Source organism: Neofelis nebulosa, chromosome 2, assembly GCF_028018385.1.
Source record: "Neofelis nebulosa isolate mNeoNeb1 chromosome 2, mNeoNeb1.pri, whole genome shotgun sequence".
Lineage (NCBI taxonomy): Eukaryota > Metazoa > Chordata > Mammalia > Carnivora > Felidae > Neofelis > Neofelis nebulosa.
In genome coordinates this window covers 130,081,318-130,102,933 of record NC_080783.1, presented here as the reverse complement: position 1 = coordinate 130,102,933, position 21,616 = coordinate 130,081,318, and the positions used below count along the sequence as shown (strand labels likewise).

Here is a 21,616-nt window from a genome sequence, read left to right as displayed (position 1 = left end):
CTTCAGAGCATCCCATCCACACTCACAAGCAAGCTCAGAGAGGACACTGATGCTAACAGGTGGAGAAGGAAGAAGCAGGATGACAGCCAACCCCATACTAACCAACAGAACTCCTCAAGAGCTGACATGAGATACTGGACTTCCAGGATGAACAAGGTAAGAAGTAAAGGTGAAAGTACTGCTGAGAGCCATAGACACAGGATTACAATGATGTCACTGCACATCTCAACATGGCTGTGTGGCTGGAAACCAGGGGTTATATTTATAATATTTTGAAGAGCTGAGAGCTATTAGGCAGAGTATCACATAACTCTAGGAATTTTTACATATCAATTTTCCGGCTTGAACCAAAAAGCAAGATAGGAAGATAGCAGATAACTTAAATTTCTATCCAACATACTGATTTCCTGATTGAAAGACACATGCAACTTCAAGTAGCATTCTCCCTCCAGGACAGGTATCATAAAAATCAAAATGACTATGTTCAATAAGGGAAGGGAAACAAAAATAATATAAAAACAGGGAGGGGAACAAAACATAAGAGACTCTTAAACATGGAGAAGAAACAGAGGGTTACTGGAGAGGTTGTGGGGGGGGAGGATGGGCTAAATGGGTAAGGAGCATTAAGGAATCTACTCCTGAAATCATTGTTGCACTATATGCTAACTAACTTGGATGTAAATTTAAAAAAAAAAATTAAACAAAATGACTATGTTCAAAGTTAATTTAAAAGGCCTATCAAGCTTATAACTAATAGACAAGACTTTAATTTGTTCTCTTGTTAACTAATTTTTATCTTAAGGGTTGGCCTAAAATGAAAGATAATAAGAATTTTAATTATCACTTTAAAAATCTAACAATTCAAGTAATTTGTAAGTATGAAGGTAAAAATGCAAGCGTTTTTTCAAAAATAATACATATTTTGAAGACATATAAAAGCCTTATAATCAACCACAAGAATGGACACAAATTCTTTCCCATGTTCTGGTAATCAACAGTCCCAGAATTACTATTCTAGAAAATTCATGCTAAAGGGCCAGGACTACCAACTCAAATATTCAATACTCTGAACAAGATTCATCTACCTGAAAAGCTATCTAGAGAACTATTTCAAATTCTCCACATCATCGAGGGAAACAGAATTAAGTAAAGGGAACATCTTTAAACTTATGTCATTATCTTCCCCTGCACTCAAGAAGTTTATCTTCAAAAAATGAACTGTTGGGACACCCGGGTGGTTCCATCAGGTGTCCAACTCTTGATTTCAGCTTAGGTCATGATCTCACAGTTCTGAGGATCAAACCCATGTTGGGCTCAGGGCAGTGTCTGCTTAAGATTCTCCCCCTCCATCACCCTCTTCTCCTTCCCCACAAGACAGTATACATGCTTCCTCCCTCCCTCCCTCTCTCTCCCTCTCTCAAAAAAAAAAAAAAAGTTAATATATAATCATTAAATTTGGTCTTAATTGAACTTTTTAAAGACTGACACAGTTGCATGAAGCAGAAAAATTCATTTGCAATGTGATATTGATATAAAAGATGTCAAAGACCTATAATACATTCTTTATTGATTTTCAGCGTTATTTTAATAACATCCTGTGAGGCACAGTAAGGTTTTGGCACTTGCAAAATGACATGCGCTATTAGTTGTTACCACTGATGAACACAGGGAGCAGCAAAAAATGTTTTCCCAAGTCCTTACTCTCAATTCCTATCTTAGAATGTTTTTAGTTCAGAAAAAAAGTCTAGGAAAAAAATTCTATCTTTGATACCATGAGTCACTATTTTTGAGGGATTTAAAATTTGGCAACATACTGATATTACATAGTAATCTAAGGTGTATACGTTTACCAACAAAGAAGTACTGTTTCACAGAGAATCAGAGGAGTACAGATTTTATGCTAATTAACACAAGCTACTAAAATCAAGTCCAATTCATGATAATTTGAATTTCCAAATAGTCAATGCTAATTTTTTTGTTTATTAGCCAAGAGATCATTTAACAAGTGAGAAGTCAAGTAATCCTAAGAAACAGAACTGGAGAACTCTTTATTAAACAAATCCAGGTCTCCTGACTAATTCCAAGAAGTTTTTTCAATTACAAAAACAGAAGCAATACTGTTATTATTTCTAAGTTCCTCTTTATGCTAAAGGAAAAATATACTCATTTGGTTCTAGTTTTCCAAAAAAAAAAAAAAAAAAAAAAAAGCATGCAGAAACCAACTATTATCTATACAGACAGCTCTTCTCATTTTAAAACAATTGTCTACTTCATAAGCCATCTAGAGCCAAAATACTAGGTTAAGCCACATCAAACTTTAATTTTTGTGAAATATTAGAAATTTCATATGGTTCAGCATATATATAAAATTCTAAATGGGTCATGAATTATAACAAGGCTGCTGATTATTACTGAGCTATCAAATGTTTTACATATTGTTTTATCTATGTTTTCATACCTCTATTATTTATTCTTCAGAAAGATTAGACTTACACCTTTGACCTCAATTTGATGCAAATTATGCAATGCAAACTGTACTGAAAAGAGGACTATGTAAACATATGAAAATAACAGCTTCTGTCCAATAAATGTCTAAACATATTTTATCAGTTAATATTTTTCTAGCACACACTCATGTGTCAAGCATTATGCCGAAGATCTCCCATACAACATTATCAGTTTTAATCCTCTCAGAAACTGTACCAACTAGGTAAAATAATTTGATTACAGTGAGGAAACTGAAGACCCATTCTTTCTCTCCTTAAATTGGTATTCTTGGTTAATTAGTTGATATCATTGATAAATTCCTGACTTCAGATTTTAATCATACTGACCTGCCTGTCTTCACTTAGCTCAAATTTTAAAAGTTAATAAACCGTCACAGATGTAAGTATAGGCACTACATAAAAGCTACCTATGAAGAAAAGATTGCCTTAGTATTATATTAAATTACTAATGTGTTACTTTTTTCTTTTCAGCCAAAAAAAAAAAAATCTCTTTTACTATATGGTAATAAATCAGTGTAATTTCTATTGTCTCACTGTGCTTATTAGAAACCCTAAATGTGGATTTTGAATTTTGTTGAATGTTTCAAAAGTACAGTAACACTTTCCATGACAATGAATAGTGTAGGTTCAGGAATAGTAGAAAATATGAAGTGTAGAAGAGATTATATTTCTGCACATTTCAACTGCTGTTTCATTATTGCAAACTTTCTTGAGGCCATTTGTACAGTTTGGGGGGCAAATATGTCTTCCCTGAAACAAAACTAAAAGTTTTTTCATGAAATACTCAATGAATACACAATGAAGGGGGGGAATTACTGACTGACTGTCCCTGATTCCTGTCTCAGAAAAAGGACTGTCAACTTCACTAAGAGACACTACTGAACTTCCTACTGAGGGAATAAAGAATGCTTTTCAGAGTCCTTGTAGATCAGCTGGGCTAGGGAGAGAAAAAATGTGGAAGAAAGTTGTATGGATTACATAGGTAATTTTTTATGGAAAAGAGAAGACTATAACTATTACATTACTGACCAGACCCAAATTAGGGACAGGTTTTGTTTATTTAACTAATGCTACCTAACAACAACAGATAGAGAAATGGTTATCCTGAACAAGCTACAACCACTCTGGCCATAAATGAAGAAAATATGCTTATAAAATTTTGATTTTTGAATTGGGGGAATTCTTGTCAACGTAGTAACACACTCTTACTATTAAAGATACAATAATACAATTTAAAGGGGGAAATTCACCCAATTTTAAGAAAATTCTTTTGTCCATTCCATTTTTTTGCTCCTAAGAGAGTAAGGTTTAAAACAGCATCTTCATTTTAAGATTGACATTTAGTACAACTGAAATATGGGATCCCTCTAAAAAATATTTCTATTTTCTCCTAATCTATTCCCTAAAAACTATTACTTTCAAAATTTTAACCATTATCTTCCCTAAAAATCATAATTTAATAAAATTTTAAATATAATACCATGGAAGAAAAAAAAAATCAGTTGAACCTCTAGATCAGAATATCCTGGAAGTGTGAGTTATACCTAATAATATTTGGGTAAATTCTCCATGGAAATGAAACCCCATGGGCAGGAGCAGGACATCTAATTCTTTAAATGTTCCTAAAATTACAGGGTTCTTTTTGCAGAACTAGATCAGAATGCTGACATTTTTCACAATGTCTGAATGATTGAAACGCCTTTTTTTTTTTTTGAGTCAGATGAAAATCTTAGAGCTCAAACACCTCTGACCCAAGGATGCCTGAGCTTTCTTGACGAAAGAGATGTTTCACTGATGTATTTATCTACAAGAGTATATTCACTGTATTTAACTCTGTATGAAAACATATTGAGTAACTCCATATGGTTGTTTCAGAACTTGGTATGTAATAGTCCTAAAGGACTTGTAAGTTGTTTGACATTATAAGACAAGTTATTTGATTCTTACAAAAAACTTTACCGAGCCCCCTCCTATAGTGAATGCAGCCAAAGCTTTTAATTTTAATGTTTATTTATTTTTTAGAAAGAGAGAGAGACAGAGCATGAGTGGGAGAGGGACAGAGAAAGGGAGATATAGAATCCAAAGCAGGCTCCAGGCTCTGAATTGTCATAGAGTCCACCAAGGGGCTCAAACTCACAAGCAGTGAGATCATGACCTGAACTGAAATCAGATGCTTAACCAACTGAGCCACCCAGGCGCCCCCAGACAAAGCTTTTAAAAGTGCCTTAGATTATGTCAACTATACTTCATTTAAAAAAAGAGTGTACTGGATTATAGAAAACTCAAGCCTTATTCTAATTTTAACCAAAAATGGTAGGTTAAATCCAATAAAAACCCAGTAGAAATCATCATCACCATAAGCACGTTATCAGAAAGTTATTAAACACAAAACAAAATGTGAATAAAATTGAAGAGACAACAGCCAAATACAATGGCTAAATGCTGAATCAATCCTAGTTCAAAGAAACCAGCTATAAAAGATATTTTAGGGATACAGGTAAAATTTGAGTATGGTCTAGATATCTAGATAAATGATATTAAAAAAGTATCACTCATTTTGTTATGTATGATAAAGAGATTACGGCTACATAGGAAAACAACCATATTTTGGGAGCTATAAAACGAAGTATTTAGGAAACAAATGTCATGGTGCTTACCTACAATTTACTTTGAAATGGTTCATCAGAAATAGCAGTACAGGCTTTCCCACTATCCAAAAGTAAAGTGTTCCTATGAAGCCATTCATAAGCCAGAACGGCACAGAGCAAAGCAACAATTAACATTTCCTAAAAGCAAAAACCCTCTTCAGATATTTTTCAGGTAACTAAAAACAGGTACTAATGTAGGTCTTTCATAAAAGCAGAGAGGCATAAAGTGAACTTTTGGATAGCAAGGAAACCTGTGTTACATAGAATAGATAAAGCAAACATGATCAAGTGTCAACAGTTCCTGAATAGTGGATATAGGAATGATCACTGTGATAGTCTTTCTACATTTCCATATATTTTATTATTTCTATAATAATTTTTTTAAATCTTGGGCTTATATTTTTTTTCCAAATTCCACTTGGCACAAAGACTAGTTCCAAAGCTCACTTTCTGAATTAACATTTTTTTGTTTTTGTTTTTTTCCCCCCCGTGACTTTGGGACAGCTGAGAGATAAATGCAATCCTCAAACTAGCTGGTATGATGATAGTTTCCCTTCCTCTACATCACTTCCAATTTCCTTTTCAATTTTAAATGTTTTGATCTTTACCTCCTTTTTTCATATGTGTTATCATAAGACAAGACATCTCAAGGGGTTGCAAAGAGGGAAAATGGGTGATGGGCATTGAGAAGGGCACTTGTTGGGATGAGCACTGGGTGTTGTATGTAAGCCAATTTGACAATAAATTATATTCATAAAAAATACATCTCACATTATTAGAAGTGGGTACGCTACAAAGAAAAAGGAAACAACTGAGCATATTAGGTCTATTTCGTTTTAAGAAGACTTTGAGGAGAATAAAAACCTTCACATATTTAGAGGATTGTCCTTTAGAAGAGTTAGTTATAAATTCTATGCTGCTACAGGATCCATCAAAAAATTTAGGAAGACAGATTATGATTTATTATTAGTGATGATCTTCTAAATAATTCATTATCCATAATTGAAACGGTTGCTATTCAGAAATTTCTGTGCCATCACCAGGAATCTTTCAAATACTGTAGAAGGGAGTCCTGTCATCAGCCCAAAACAGTGTGGGAAAAACGATACATATGTTTGATTGCTTATTTATCTAGATGAGGATCTATCCACTTATGAAAGTCTTGGTGGGGGGGTGGGGAGGGTGTATTGATCAAATCCAAGTTACAACAAATATAAAAAGTCCTCTGCAATTTTTTTTTTTTTGGAAAACCAATGCTAATTAATACCATCCTTTTGCTATATTTTATACTCGTTTCACTATAATGCCATGAAATTTTAAATTACTAGCTCCCTAAGAAATTGTCCTTTATTATCTGGAAGTCAGTAAGTTCACACTGTTCTGCTGCTTACCCCCAGAAACTAACAGGCTATTGGAAGAACATCAGCAGTGATTTTTGCTAATGCAAGGTTAAGCTTTACAGACATAACAAGCGGACACAGTTCATTCTAACCTGAATCTGGCCTTCTATCCATGTTTTTTTTTTTTTTTATTACTTTACCCAAACCACACAACCAATGAAATCAGTCTTCAAAACCTGACTTAGGGGTGCCTGGGTGGCTCAGTCAGTTAAGCATCCAACTCTTGATTTTGGCTCAGGTCATGATCTTGTGGTTTGTGAGATCAATTCCTGCATCGGGCTCTGTGCTGTCAGCCTGTGATTCTTCCTCTCCCTCTCTCTGCCCCTCCTCTGCTTATGCACTCTCTCTCAAAATAAAGAAAAAAAACAAACTTCACTTAGAATGATCAATAAAAATGGTGTACTACATATCCTCCCATGTCATAAAACAACCATTCTATATGATCACTTTGTCTAAGATGAAGTATGAGTAGTCAGCTACTTTAAAAACACAGCCTGAAGGGCAGGAATGATCTACAAGGTACCTCCCCATCCAGAAGCAGCAAGCATCATCCTTCCTATCCTTTACACAGAAACACAGGAGGACAGTAGCAAGGTAAAGCCTACACCTAGGGTCACCAAGCACATTTAGTGTGAAATTGCTTGTGTGCACACAGGCACACACAGTTCCAGGGGGAATATTCTGGAAGATATAAATGCCGTTCATTCATTCCAACCTAATGATTTTTGTCGGCTCTGTGCCTGGCTTGTCCAGACACTGTTAGTCCTTGGACATTATGTTGATTCAGCAGGATTTTTACTGGCCAAAGGGCATTATAACAGGCATTGAGGCAAACCAAAGAAAGGCCCATAATCAATTAATATTTCTCCAAGGCAGTCCTCCAAAGACATAGGTGCTTTAGGTGGAAAATAAGCAACTCAGAAACTAAACTCTATCCAGAGGAAGCTTGCATGGCTGGTCTCCACACAGCTGCAGCAACTACCAGGTATTGTTTCCTGTAGCTGTTTGGTGTTCACAACACTCCTGACACGCACTTCCTCTGCTAGCCTGTGCAGATGAGAGCATTCATCCACTGCTACCTCCCTACCACTCCTCTGAGCGTGGGATGCAAACACCAGCATTCTTCTATTGCCACAGATGTGCATAAGTCACTTAAAAAAACAGGGAGAATAAATATGGAAAATACCATCCTTCTCTTCCAGAAGATCCCGTTGATAGGAAATACATAAGCACAACAGTAGAAGCACACAAGAGCAAGAGTTTTCCACCACTGCTGCTTGTACAGAAGAGTAAGTTGGCTATTAGATCACCTACTAGAGTTAACCAGTTAATTCTCCTTGTGGATTTCTCAAACATCACATTCACAGTAACAGTTTGCCAAAAGCAAATCAGACTCAATGAATTGCTTATGTCTTGGATAACCTACCCCTTAAGGTAATATAATAACAGGGTTAAGGAGGTTATGGATCCCTGGACGCAGCTGAGATGGGATGTGGGCCAGAAGCTAATATAGGAATAAGAATGTGTGTACTGGTCAGCACACACATCGTAGCCTTGGAACAGACAAATACTCCTAAAAAGTGTACTATTACAAAAATTTAAGTATTATAGTTATTTTTTAAATAATTAAACCCCAAAAAGTTTTTAAGTGTTCTACTAGAGAGCAAATCTCTACTAGATAATCAGCAAATGCAAAAAGACATCAAAAATGAAATACAGGGAAAATTAACGTCAAATATAGTAAAAATGTTTGCAAAATAAGACATAGTAAGTTGCAAAATATATCTACAGAAAGTGAGTGTAAATGCCATTAGGATTCTTATGCTAAACAAACACTGTAAGTTGTGCCTGCTGCTGCCCTATTATTTCCCCTTACAGTGAGCTCCACTTCCCCTCCAGGCACTCAGGAGAATCTCAGGAGTCCATGTTCTCTCTTCCCTCTGCTTGCTCTTTCACCGGTCACGTCAATTCCTAAATGGTGAAAAGCTTTCAAACTCTGGGCCTCTCTTGCCATCGCTCTGGAAAGGTCTGCAATAGTTTTCAGCCACATCACTTTCCTTTCACCTGCCCTTCCAATTGCTGGCATTACAACAATCCTATACAGTCTCCCCTCCATGGTAGTGATTAGGTCAAAGTGCACAACGGGTCATCTCAAGTCTATCTGTTAAGAACTGTTCTCTGGCCCTTCATCAGAATCAGTGCAGACCCTGCAAGACCCCAGAGCCCACACACCCTGGCCCCAATCTCTGCTGGACCTCAAGGTCCTGCTCACCCCAACTGCATCTCATATAAAGCTACAGGACTCTCTGAAGAACCACAAATATTTCACATGGATCCCCCCTTCTGTATCTTTCTATATGACTTTCCCCCTATCCAGAAAGCTCTTTCCCACTTCTGCTTGGAAGCAGTGCAGTAAGACCATTAAGAACATGACCTCTGGAGTTGTCTCAGATCCATGCTGCCTCATCTATAAGCTATGATTTGTTTTTTTAACTCTGAGTTTCAGTCTCTTCAGCCATCAAATGGAAACAAATACCAACATTATAGTGTTGCTGTGAGGATAAAGTAAAATGGTACCAAAGACATGGTCTTGGTAAGTTCTTAACAACAGCCAGCAGCAGCAGCACCAGCACCCCCTCCTGGTTTTGTATTGTTTGTTTGTTTGTTTGTTTGTTTTGTCTAGATTAAGCATAAGGATAAACTCTGAGGCACCTTCCTTAACCACATTTAGGAACCGCGGAACCCTTTCTCTTGCATAGCATCTTTTCATTTGTCCATTATTGCACTTAGCATGCTATACTACAATAATTTCATTACTTATACCTTCTGCAATATGGTGCATTCCTTCAAGAGAGGATTAAAAACACCTTTGGTTTAAAAGCCTTAGAAGGAAAAAAAAAAAAGGCTTATACATAAACAACATTAACCAAAGATATAATGAAGCTCACATAGATCATCATGTAACAGGAATTACAATATGCAGCTATATGGTACTTAAATTATATGCATGCAAGTTAAAAAAATCATAAATTACATTTATGCATATACTTATAAACAAAAGGTACAATAAATAAATTACTACAGATGGTATGTATGTAGATATGTCTAGTAATCTTGGTATATCTATAAACCCGTACCTGTGTGCTTATTTACATATATATTAAGAATATAGTAGAATTGAAAAAAAAAACTATCACTCAAAAGATTTGAGGTTCATCTTTGGAGAAAACCTTGGCACAGCAAAGAGAAGCTCAGTTTCAGTTCTCAAACTAAATTCCCACTTCTAGATAACCAATGTTCTCCTAACTTTACCAAGTAAAGATGCAAAATCAAAGCAACATTCTTTAACATGCTTTCATCTCTTTATAATGCCTTTATATATGTATATAAGTGTATATGTACAGTTAAATCTTTATATATTCTCAAGATTTTAAAGGAATGCCAATATTACCGAAAATAGAATAGACCTGGGCTAAAAGCCTAAGTATTTTTAGAGAGGATTATACAACTAAGAATTATCAAAATAAAGCATTACTTTATAAAATGTAATGTGCTCCTATTACCTTTACCAGTAAGTGACAATTTAGAATCAGAAGCGATTTGAGAGTTGATGAAGCAGAGACTAGGTTAAAGGACTCTTCCAAGGGGTTCTGCTGGAAGAAGTGGGGTTAGAATCTATTTAAAGCATGCTTACCTAAAACTTAATTTTTATTAAATATCCAATACTAATATCTGCCTTCACTGGGTCTCCGGGATTTCAAAGAGATTTTTCTTACCACCTTGTCCAAAGTGGCTTCCTCCAGTAGTTCATCATTCTACTGTTTATTTCCTCAATGGTACTTATCATTGGTTGTGATTGTCTTGTTTATTTATGCCTTACTTGTTTTGTTTCCTGAACTCAAATAGCAACTCGAGGGCAGGAGACTGTCTGCCCATGTTGATTAAGCAGCACTTGGCAGTGCCTGGCAGAATAAGCTCACAAACATTCGCAGAATGAAGAAATAATGGGTGAATTGCTCAAGAGATGGTACCACTGAGCCTACGGCCCACACTGTGCTAACTGTGCAAACCACCAGAGAATCAAATGCATACTCCTCACCACAGCTCATTAGGGCTATTTTATATGAAGTCCCTGGGAAGTTGGGTAACTTTCCCACATTGGTAACTGGGGACAGGGGAGGGGGAAAACCAGGTTTACTTGATCTCAAAGTCTCAAAATGAGCTGAGGAAGAGAGCAGATTTAATGTGTCAAGGTTAAATTTCTGCAGGACAGAGGAGGACCACAAAGGTTCAGCTGGAACTGAAGAAAGAGGCAGAGAGACATTAGCAAAGTCAGGCCCCAGGGGGTATTCAATATATCCAAGAATCGACTACACACAGAGCTCTGGATAAATCATCCATTCTCAGATTTCAAGCAGTGTATTTCTGTGTGTAATCTTAAAATAAGTCACTAAAGACTAGGGGTAAGGGATATGGGGAGGAAAGAGCACTCTAGACAAAGGAAACAATATTAATAAGTATTAACTGGAGAGTGATGATGACTTTAGTGATTTCATGTGACTGAGGCAAGGTGGGTAATAGAAGTAGGAAAGCAAGAAATAAGGTAAGAAAGGCAGACAAGGAGTCTGATCACAAATAACCTTGTGTGACCTGTAAAAGGGTTTGGACTTTATTCTCTTGTAAGCAACAGCGATCCACTGTCAAGTTTTAAACCTAAGAGTAAAATGATCAGTTCTGCATTTTTTGTTATGATTACTCAAAGTAAAATCTGGAGTGGTTCAAACCTGAAGGTAGGGAGCTACTTAGAAGCTCAGAAGCTTCTAAGCTTAGAAGTTAAAATAACTCCAGTGACAAGGGCCGTAACAGAGGCGTTTGTAACTTTAGTCCCTGGCAGTGTGAATAAAGGAATAGCTTTATCCAAATAGAAATGGGTGAAGAAAATAAAAGACTAGTTCAATTTTATACATAGTGAGTTTGAAGAGATTGTGTGATATCTAAATAGTTACTTATATACAAGTTTTAGAAACCCTAGATTTAAGCAAAACCTTAACTATTTTCCTCACTGCAGGACTCATCAGTGCCTCTACTATACCATATCCCATAGAGAATATGCAGTTTAACAAATGTATTTGTACAAGAATATTTTTCCCATGCTATCTATTAATATTTCTCAAGACAATGGGGTTCTTTGGGAAATGCTATTCTAGGAATTTTCAACTGTACTAAGGTTGGAGAGCAGTGCAGAGTGTTTTTGAACCGGCTCAAAAACCATCAGCAGACAAAAAGAAAAAGAAGGAAAAGAAAAAGAACTTGAAAAATCACTAAGGTGTAAAGAATGATCCTGCATGTCTCAGATACCAGAGTTCTTTGAGGTGCCGTAAAAATGGGAAAATCTGCCTGGCATTAAGTACCCTGTGAAATATACTGGCAAACAGACTGAAATAGATGTAGAGGTTGCTAAAAAGGTCAGCTCTGTCAAAAGACAAAAAAAGAATACTGCTAATGATGTAGAAATTGTATTAAGAGCCAACCAGACAGACACATTAGGGAAGGCCAGAAGCTGTTCCCTCCTTCTAGGCTTAAGGAGACACAAATGGAGGTCTTGAACAAGCTTTCTTTGTTCAGGAAGGAATCACTGGAAAGCTCTCCCTTAGTTATGTAAATACAAGCAAACCACCCACTGCTCAAGGGGGAGAAAGTAAAGAAGGCCTTTGTGGGCTGACAGAGGTTGACTCCTCACACTAGCCCTGATAGGCTAGCCTGCTCTAGGCTGGAAGCTGGCTGATTTTGCAGGACAAATCCAGGGCCTTCTTGAAGGAAAGGAACCAGAGATTCCAAATGCTGCTTTATCAGGTTGAAGTTAGTACCTCTGTAAAGGCTGAATAAGGAGGCTTTAACTCAAGCCTCCTGGCTGTAAAGTATTCCATGAGCTTCTGAACAGCATTCACTGCTAAAACTGGGAAATGTGGCCTGACCAGGTTCAATGCAGAGGCTAAAATTTGGTGGGGGGGGGGGGGGTGTTGGTAGTGCCTGGTTGAGTGACACTGGACCTACAGTAGCATGCCAGCATCAGAGAATAAGAGCTACTGAAGAAGCCCTTGGGACCAGTCTTCAATAGAACCATGCTAGCCAACCATCCACTGGACATTGAGCTCCTTCTGGTATTTTGAACCAAGGCTGATTAGGGCTCTATGACTGCAAAAGCCCCAAAGACTTGAATAATTTGGGATGAGAGATACTTCGAGCACTGTCAAACTTCTCAAGAGTGGGAGTTCAAAAAGAGAAATTATGTTTATGTGCCAAGATAATTCATCTTAGTTACATACAGATCTTTGAAAAATGTTTCCAGTTGTTGATCAGTGCACGTGCACAAGCCAATATGAATTTTTCAAACTACGTCAACATGAGATCTCTGAAGCTACCCAGACCCAAGTGAGGCTCACGCATCTTTGGTAGGGAGGGTTTTCTTGTGACCGGGAAAACCAGGTAAAGTTCCAAGGAGATGCATAGGTAGTAGGAAACCAATTACAGGTCCTCCAGTATTGCTGAGTTGGGATGTATGTGGTGCTTCAGAGGGTAAGCTCCCCAGCACCCACAAGGACTGTAAGCAGGGATGAGAACATGGAGCTTAGCCAGCATCCAGGTAGAAGTGCTGAGAGGCTAGCCTGGGCTAACAGCACAGGCTAGGCAGGAAGAGGTCCTTGAACCTTTTAACATACACCCTGAGGTAAACATGTTAGGCTAAAAAGGATGAAAAAGTGAAAACACACAAACTATAGGATACAACCATGCAAATACTCTCAGAAGATGATAAGGCATTACAGATGGGCCAGAAATTTGAGCTCACAATGTCAAGGCAGCTTGATAGCAGGTGCTAATAAACTGTTGGCAGTGGGGGACACACACTAATGCCTCTTAGTGGAGATGGTACAGACTGTTGTGAATTTCCATGACATAGACAACATTTTTTCAACATTAAGTTAACCATATACCCCTCGGTTTTCTCAGCAAGTTCATTTTTAAATGGCCATGTATTTAAGGTGAAGAACTCAACCATTTCTATCTTGAATCTGATGTAGCTGCTGCTAATTTGGTTTATGTGGGGGAGGGGCATTTAATGAGTGTTAAGGTATCAACTACCTTCAGGGAAAGTTTCACTGCAGATCTCTCAACTAATCTCTGCACGCGCATGTGTGCATATGCACAAAGTTAAATGTATTCTTACCAAAAAAACTAGGAAAACATAAGGTATAAATAACCATTTGTGTGCATACATGCACACACACATGTGCATTATAACTTTCTTAATAATCTGAGCCAGAAAAGTATCAAACCAAATAAACTTTCAAAAAATACCCCTAGAATCCTCTTTTCGACTTTACACATATCCACATTCAGAACCCTGAATGATCTGTATCTACCCAAACTACTGGTTCCATACTCAATCTACTTGTTCATTCAATTATTTATTAAGCAATATGCCAGGCATTTTACATAAATGAACTCTGTTTTCATAATAATTCTGTATGGTAGAAATTATTATCCTATTTATAGATGAGGAATCCAAGGTCAGAGGAGTAAAGTAAAAAACTTAGAGGGCACATAGAATCCTGTAGGGTTTTCTGACTTCTTGGACCATTTTATCCAAATCAATGAGTATCTCCAAGCCCTACTAATCCCCTGATGAATGTGTTGGCCTTGTTTAGTCCTTTCTACCCTGTGGTTTTAAGGTCATCTTTAAATCTTTCTGTATGTCCCAACACATAAATACAGCCGGGGGCCTCAGGAGGAAGTGAGCTCCCAGTCTGCAGAGGCATGAATGACCACCTGATACCATACAGCACAGATAAACTGGAGAAGAATTTCTGATGACTTTGAGAGTCTCTTCTAAACCTGAAGATCTAGGAATACTGCTTGAGTCAATGGAAAGGAACAGAAAGCATTTAACACAAAGCTGGGACCATACTTCTACTTATTTACATGCTGCAAAACAGATGTTCTGGGATTCTGTCTTCATACCTCCTTTTCTATATATGATAAAACACATAGAGGCTACCATATGGTGTGCAAGTTGTGTAGATTTTGGTAAGAGAAGAAAAGTTAACTTATCTACACAACTGAAATAAATGGACAGACAAAACCAGGTTAATCACTTAGTTCTCTCAACCAAAAGTGAGAGAAATCTAAGGCAAACTGGCTTGAAGAAAAGAGGAAGAATATACTGGCTCATGTCATGGAAAAAATCCAGAGATATATGTATTTGTCTTTGGGCACAGCATGATTCCAGCCTCACATGTGGGATCCTCCTCAGCTCTGCTCCCTCTAAACTTGATCTGTTTTGAAACTCCACGTGGTACCCAGATGGCTGTGGCTACCCCACGCCTCATAATAGCTGGAGGAGATCACAATAGAATTGCCCCTACAAATGTCTCAACACATCATCTTGGTCCCAAATGAGTGATCTGCCCCATCCCCGAACCTTTCCCTCTGGCCAAAGGGATGGGATATTCTCACTGACCAAACCATCCAAACTATGTGACTGGAAAAGGGTGGTTTCTCAAAGGAGATGCAAGCCCACAGAAGAAGGGACAAGGACAGGATAAAACAGACCCATGCTATGCTACATTAGAAAAAACAAAGTTTATTTCTTCATCTTGCCCCTGCAATGTCATTAATTCTTACACTCAATTCAAAATTCAACCCCTAAGCCTACCACTGAATTGGAAACCAATTAACACTAGTAATGACAGTTGTAATACTGGTAACAGTAAGAGTAGTAACAGCTAGTATTTACAAGTACATACTTTAAATCTAGATACTCTGTTAAGCACTTTATATACATTATCTCTCTAACTTCAATTTATAGATGAGGAAACTGAAACTCAATGAGGTTAAGTATAACTTGTCTTAGATGACATACTAGTAAAGAGTATAACCAGAACTCAAACCAAGATCCAACTCAGAAACCATATTCTTAACCCAAACACAAAATGACCTCTCAATAATGGTCTTACCTGTATCCCTGACCTACCCCTACTCCCAATGCATTGAACTCCCTTTTGACCATACATGCCCTGAACCTTAGCACATTGCTACTACCCTACTGCTACTAAAAGCAGCTAGAACTACCTTTAGCCGGGTGTGATTCTCTTTAATTCAAGAAAACACAGCACCTTACACTTGAAAGGTGTTTAACAAAGCTTGAAACAACAGATGCGAAGTTCGTTGGTAGCAAGAAGCAGGCCCTTATATCACCCAGAACAACCAAAGGAAGAAGCTGACTTCATCACTCATCTGGACAACAGCAGCAACAGGATTTCTATTACTCACTAAAAATGGTCTCATTCAAGAAAAATCCCATGTACTTCCGCACTATAAATGTGCCAACAGACAGCTCAGTAGGAAACATTTCCGAACAGCAAAATTGTTATCAGAACATGACAGTCTGCACAGAGGAATACAAGAATAATTTGTATACAGCATGGAAATGAGCAAATTTACAGATCCTGTTGCAATGTAAAAAGTATTTTAATTAGTAACCTTTAATTTTCTAGGTAAAGAAGTTCTTTATTACAATACTTAAAAAAAGAAGCCAACTAAGATTACTTTTTTGTTATTATAAAGTCAGAAAAAGATCAATCTTCTTTAAAAGAAAGTAAACTTACTAAGTCAACTTACTAAATTCATCCCCATCCTTGTGAGATTTAATTTAAAAAAAAAAATCAAATTATAGGAAATGTTCATAACTATTCTTTTGTTGACATATGAGTTTGAAGTGAAATGGTTATTATGTTAACATTGGGTAAAGCACTCAATACTAGGAATTAAAGGTAATGCTGAAAGGCAAAATTATCGTTAAGCCCATCTAGAGTGCCCAAAATATTTGTGTTCTTCACTATCTCAAAAACTAAGAGAAAAACTTTCATTCATTTTTGTTAACACCTACAGTATGCTAAACATCTTTCCTCTCTTTCTAAAGATAAAGTATAATTAGATGTCAAGTGACAGATCACTTGTACTTTTTAATGTCATGCATTCCTTTAGTTTTCCCAGGATTTGGCTAATTTCCAAAAGAAAACCTATCCATATCAAAGCCTATGATTTAGAGTAGAGTTCCTGAACTCAGAACCAAGGGAGAACTAAGATAAAGATTAGGGAGCAGACTACACCACAGGGAAGGGAGGGAGGGTTAGCTCAAAACTGACTACATGGCTAGGGACATGAATCCGTCAAACATTTGTAAAGGTAGAGTTCTTCATTTCAACCAGCATTATACTGCAACTCATGCAGTATCCTAAATCTTTCCTCTCTTTCATAAAAAAAATAAAAGTGCAATTAGATTCCAAGTCACAGATCACTTGTACTTTTTAATCTCATATTGTCTCTTGGTTTTCTCCCATGAGTTCATCCTTCTCCCTGAGCATTCACATAGCAGCAAGACCCAAACATAGACAGTAGCCAAGAAAAACAAAGGGCTAAGAGGTCAGAAGACCTGATACAGATCCAGATCCTGCTCTGTCCCCAACCAAGGAAACCTTTAAATTGCTGTTAAACCTCCATCTCTTGGTTTCCTTATTTGGAATATTTGCTTGTTTCCTTCCTAAGACTATCATGAGAATCAGATGAGGTCTAGATATGAAGCACACTCAAAGTTTCAAAATGCTATAAAAACTTTAGATACTATTATTACAATTAATATATTCCTAGGCAAAAAGGTGTCAAATATATATGAATCCTAGATTCACTATTTATATGAATTGAGGCAGACAGGGGAGCATACATATAAGGATATTTTCTTTTTAGGTTAATCGAAAAATTTAATTAAATCCTAAGGAATGAAGAAAAATAAACTAACCTGTCTACATCCTGTTAAAATTTATCATCACAATTCCAGAAATTATTTGGTCTCTAACACCTTATTCACATTTTTTAAACTTAAAAATTAAAATATGGATGATAATGATAGCTACCTGGCAGGATTGATACGAAGATTGAGCCAGTATGTACAAAGCACTGGAACCTGCTATGTGAATGTTGCACGATGGTAGCAGTGAGAATCAGTCAGATCTGGGTTCAAACCATTGTTCCAATCTCTACTACATATGTAATTTGAACAGAACTTGCATGTCAGAGGGCAGGTATGAGGATTCGTGTGTGTGTGTGTGTGTGTGTGTGTGTGTGTACACATATATAAAGATTGAAAAGATAGAAGTTATCTCCAAAGTTTTCATTGAGTGATAGTATTGATGTTTTTCCTTAGAGTGATAATGTTTAATAGTAGTAACCCTGATAAATTATGGCCCAGCATCCTAAATTCTTTAACTTTCACTGGTTTAAGTCAAATGTAGTTTGGACACTGCACCGGTCTTGGCAGCAAAAATGTATGATTTTAAAGTGGTAAGTACAGGATCAAGTTCTCAATGACATCCTCAAGTTCAACTCTGCTTCAATTTTATCACTTTCAAAATATTTTAAGTAGCCATAAATACATTTACCCTTGAGAAGCACACAGTTTACTCCTTTATAATTAACTCTTTAATTTCTCAGCTCCTACAGAGCTTCCATTATGGAAGCACATAGTGGCATTCCACTAGAACAAGGCCATGCATTTCCAAAGAATTTAGATGATGTCCTAATCTTTGTCCACACCATTTCTTGAAAATATGAATGAAAAGTGAAGAGCTCCTTAAAAAAACTTTAAAAAAAACCTAGACTTTTTTTTTCATTTTTAATTTCCCTAATTCATTTTCATTTTTCATTTCCCCAACAGACAGTGAAAAGAAAAGAAAAATCAAAGAAGACTTTTTAAAAGTAGGGGGAAGGGTCAAATAATAAAGGAAACCTGTTTTTAGGCTATTAAGACTTTTTTTTAGGGCCAAAAACTTAAAGGACTATCCACCTTACCTGGGATTCTAGTTGATTCCTCTTTGTCTTCAAGGCTTCACATCATGGCCTTAGACAAATGTGCTACCAATCTCTCCACCAGAAGGATTGGTTTTCATTTGATTTGTTACCATGCTATCCTCCATCACATTTTTGGACCTCAAAAGAGTTAAATCACAGCTTGCCCAAGGAAAAAGGAATCTTAGAAACCAGTCTTACACCCATTTCATTTTGTATAGGCTTCGAGGCTGACAGTCTGATGAGTGTGACTTCCAGAAGATGACCAAGTGACTCTGAGTCAAGAAGCCAAGGCTTCTCTCTTCCTGGGCACGATGGCTTCCCCGTACTTGCATCAGATTTCAGCATCAAATTTCTTATGAGTCTGTTTCAAGTTTGTGCTATTTATTCCCATGGTCAAGCAAACCAATCCATTGCTTGGTTTTCATTTCATAACCAAAATATTACATCTTAGAAACAAAATGAAGTGTCACTGTCAAAGAGCCTTCTGATGAAATACTAGCACCTGAATTATAAGAGCAAGGGCAAACTTCTCAGTTCCATTTAGTTATCTCCCTTTCTATTTGCTTATTTTCATAATACAATTATGTCAGCAGGAGTAAAAATAAAGTCACCTTAATTATGGCTCTTTATGGCTTCTGACATGTCAAAGTTTAACTTTATGTCCAATCACTTTGAAATTAATGTCCATAACTTTTGAAAGAATAATCTCTCACCTACTACATACAAGCGTTTAGTATACATACAGATAATACCAAACATCGTAACAATTTACATGTAACAAACATCACTGAAGTCCAACAATCTAACATGTATACACTGAAATCCAAACAATAGAACTACTTGACAATCTCAAACATTTCAGATTCATGTCTCCCCCAACACTTGCCCAAGGGTCAAAATAGGGAGAGGGACAGCAGAACATTCTCAACCTCCAAAACTTAGGTGCCTCTCAGATATAGAAAAGACCAGAGGGGAAAAAATACTGTTCCTACTATCTGTCGCATGTAAAAGAGTAATCCTGCCCTCTGAAATAGCCAACAGGTTACTTCTGGATAAAAGACTCTCCTTATACATTTGGACAATGTTGTTATTTGCTTTTTTTTGCTAAGTCATTTACCTGCGAAGTTTAACTACCTAATACACATACCTAGCCCACTTAAGTCACATGTCCTACTTCAACAAGAAATTACAAGTATTAGATAAAATGTTCCCCACTAAAAAAAAATTAATACATAAAAAAAGAAATGTAATTACCTTTCCAAAGTCACGAACATCAAACAGGTCAAATGCTTCAAAGAGTTCACTCTTTCTCATTCCAAATGTCTCGCAACAGGCCGTGAGGAATGTCCTTATGTTCTTCAAACAGAGAAACTGAGGAATGGGAAATAGCTATTAGTATATAGTGAATCATTCTGAATGCTCTATATCCTCTATCTACCCAGAATGCTTCAAAAAAAAAAAAAAAAGTTGACAAGGAAAAAAGTCAATCAACTTTTGAGGTTGCTTTTCAATTAATCCTTCAGCAATATTTGAGTACCTATTTTCATAGGCACAGGTGGCACAGCTATGAAGAAGGTTGACAAAATTTCTTCCCTTGGGAACCTTACATTCTAGTAAGAGCAGACAGATTAAAAAAATAAAGAAAATTCAGCAACAAAAACAAAAAAGTAAATATTTTATTTTCATGTGATGGTAAGTGCAATGGAGAAAAAGCCAGGAAGAGGGACAGGATGCACTGATGGGGATGGGGTGGGGGGTGGGGGGCATTTAAATGGATGGTTAGAGAAGGTATCAGTGGGAAGAGGGCAAATAAGCAGAGATTTGAAAGTGGTGAAGGAGCAAGCCACGCAGAAGTACAGGACAGGTCATTCCAGTATCATTCCATGCTAAAGCCCTGAGGCAAAAGTGTCTGATGTATGTCTAAGGAAGGGACCAGTGTGGCTGGGACAGAGTGGGTGACAGGGAGAAAGGTAGGAGATGAGCTAGAAAGGTAATGGGGTCAGATGATGAAAGGAACTTGTTGGACCAGCTTTTATGCTGACCAGGACAGAAGTCATTGGAGGGCTTGGGGCAGAGGAGGGATATGATCTGATGTTTTATTAGGGGTCTTTCAAGCTGTTGTTTTTAATATAGACTGAAAGGGGCTGAAGCAAAGATGGAGACATGAAAAGCAGATAGGAAGCTATTGCAATAACCAGGTAAGAGACAACTGTGAGAAGACCAGGTGTTTCATTTTGACTATGCTAAATTTGAGACACCCATTAGTCATCCAATGGGATGTGGGGCAGCAGGCAACTAGACAGACAAGTCTGTAGTCCGGGGTACAGGTATGTACTCCAGATATAAATGTGGGAGTCTTTAGAGTATACAGAAGATTTTTAACCATGATAATGCCAGATATGACTTCGGGAGAAAGCAGAAGAGGGGAGAGGACCTGGGACTGAGTAATCCTATGAGATCAGGAAAAGAGCCCACCAAAAGGCTGAGCACAAGTGACTGGTGAGGAAGGGAAAACCAGAATAGGTTTTCCCTAACTCAAGTATAGAAAGTGTTTCTAGAACGAAGGACTGATAAACTGTTAGCTGCTGATAGTAAGATTTGACCAAGTGCTGTCCATGGAACCTGGCTGTGTGAAGGTCACAGGTACACCTTCACAAAAGCAGGTTCCATGTCGACTGGGGAGCTTGGAAAAGGTTTAAGAGACAATGGGAAGAGAGGAAGTGAAAACAGAATATAGAAGATAGACTCTTGAGTTTGCTGCAAAGGGAAAAGAGCATTGAGGATGTAGTCAGAGAAGTCAAGGAAGGGCTTTTTAAAAACAATGGAAGCTGTTACATGTTTTTATTTTGATGGGAATAACTTGGTAGAGAGGGAAAAGTTGGTCATGCAAGAGAGAAGGGGAGTCACCCAGAATGAGGTCCTTGAGTAGGCAAAGGGGTGGGAGTGGGGATTCTGCTGTTCAACTGGAAAAGTCAAATTTGGAAAAGAACATGCACAGCTCATCAACACTAATAGGAAGAACAAGAGGGAAGGCAGATCTGTCAACAATTTTAAAACCAGAATTTACTTTCAGTATCCAAAAGACTCAGACCCACCAAAGTACACACATACACTGAAAGCAACTTACTTTTTAAAAATATTTTTATGTGTGCCATTG

The 21,616-nt window shown here is 37.2% G+C and overlaps 1 protein-coding gene across 2 annotated transcripts in view; it reads right to left on the bottom strand.

Annotated features, from left to right (window-relative positions):
- The window catches only part of VAV3 (vav guanine nucleotide exchange factor 3), a 362,499-nt gene that overhangs the window by 254,288 nt on the left and 86,595 nt on the right, over positions 1-21,616 (bottom strand). For both annotated transcript variants that reach the window (XM_058716351.1, XM_058716352.1), the window contains exon 2: positions 19,714-19,830. In XM_058716351.1, the coding sequence (XP_058572334.1) occupies positions 19,714-19,830 (117 nt within the window). The remainder of the gene's footprint in view (positions 1-19,713; positions 19,831-21,616) is intronic.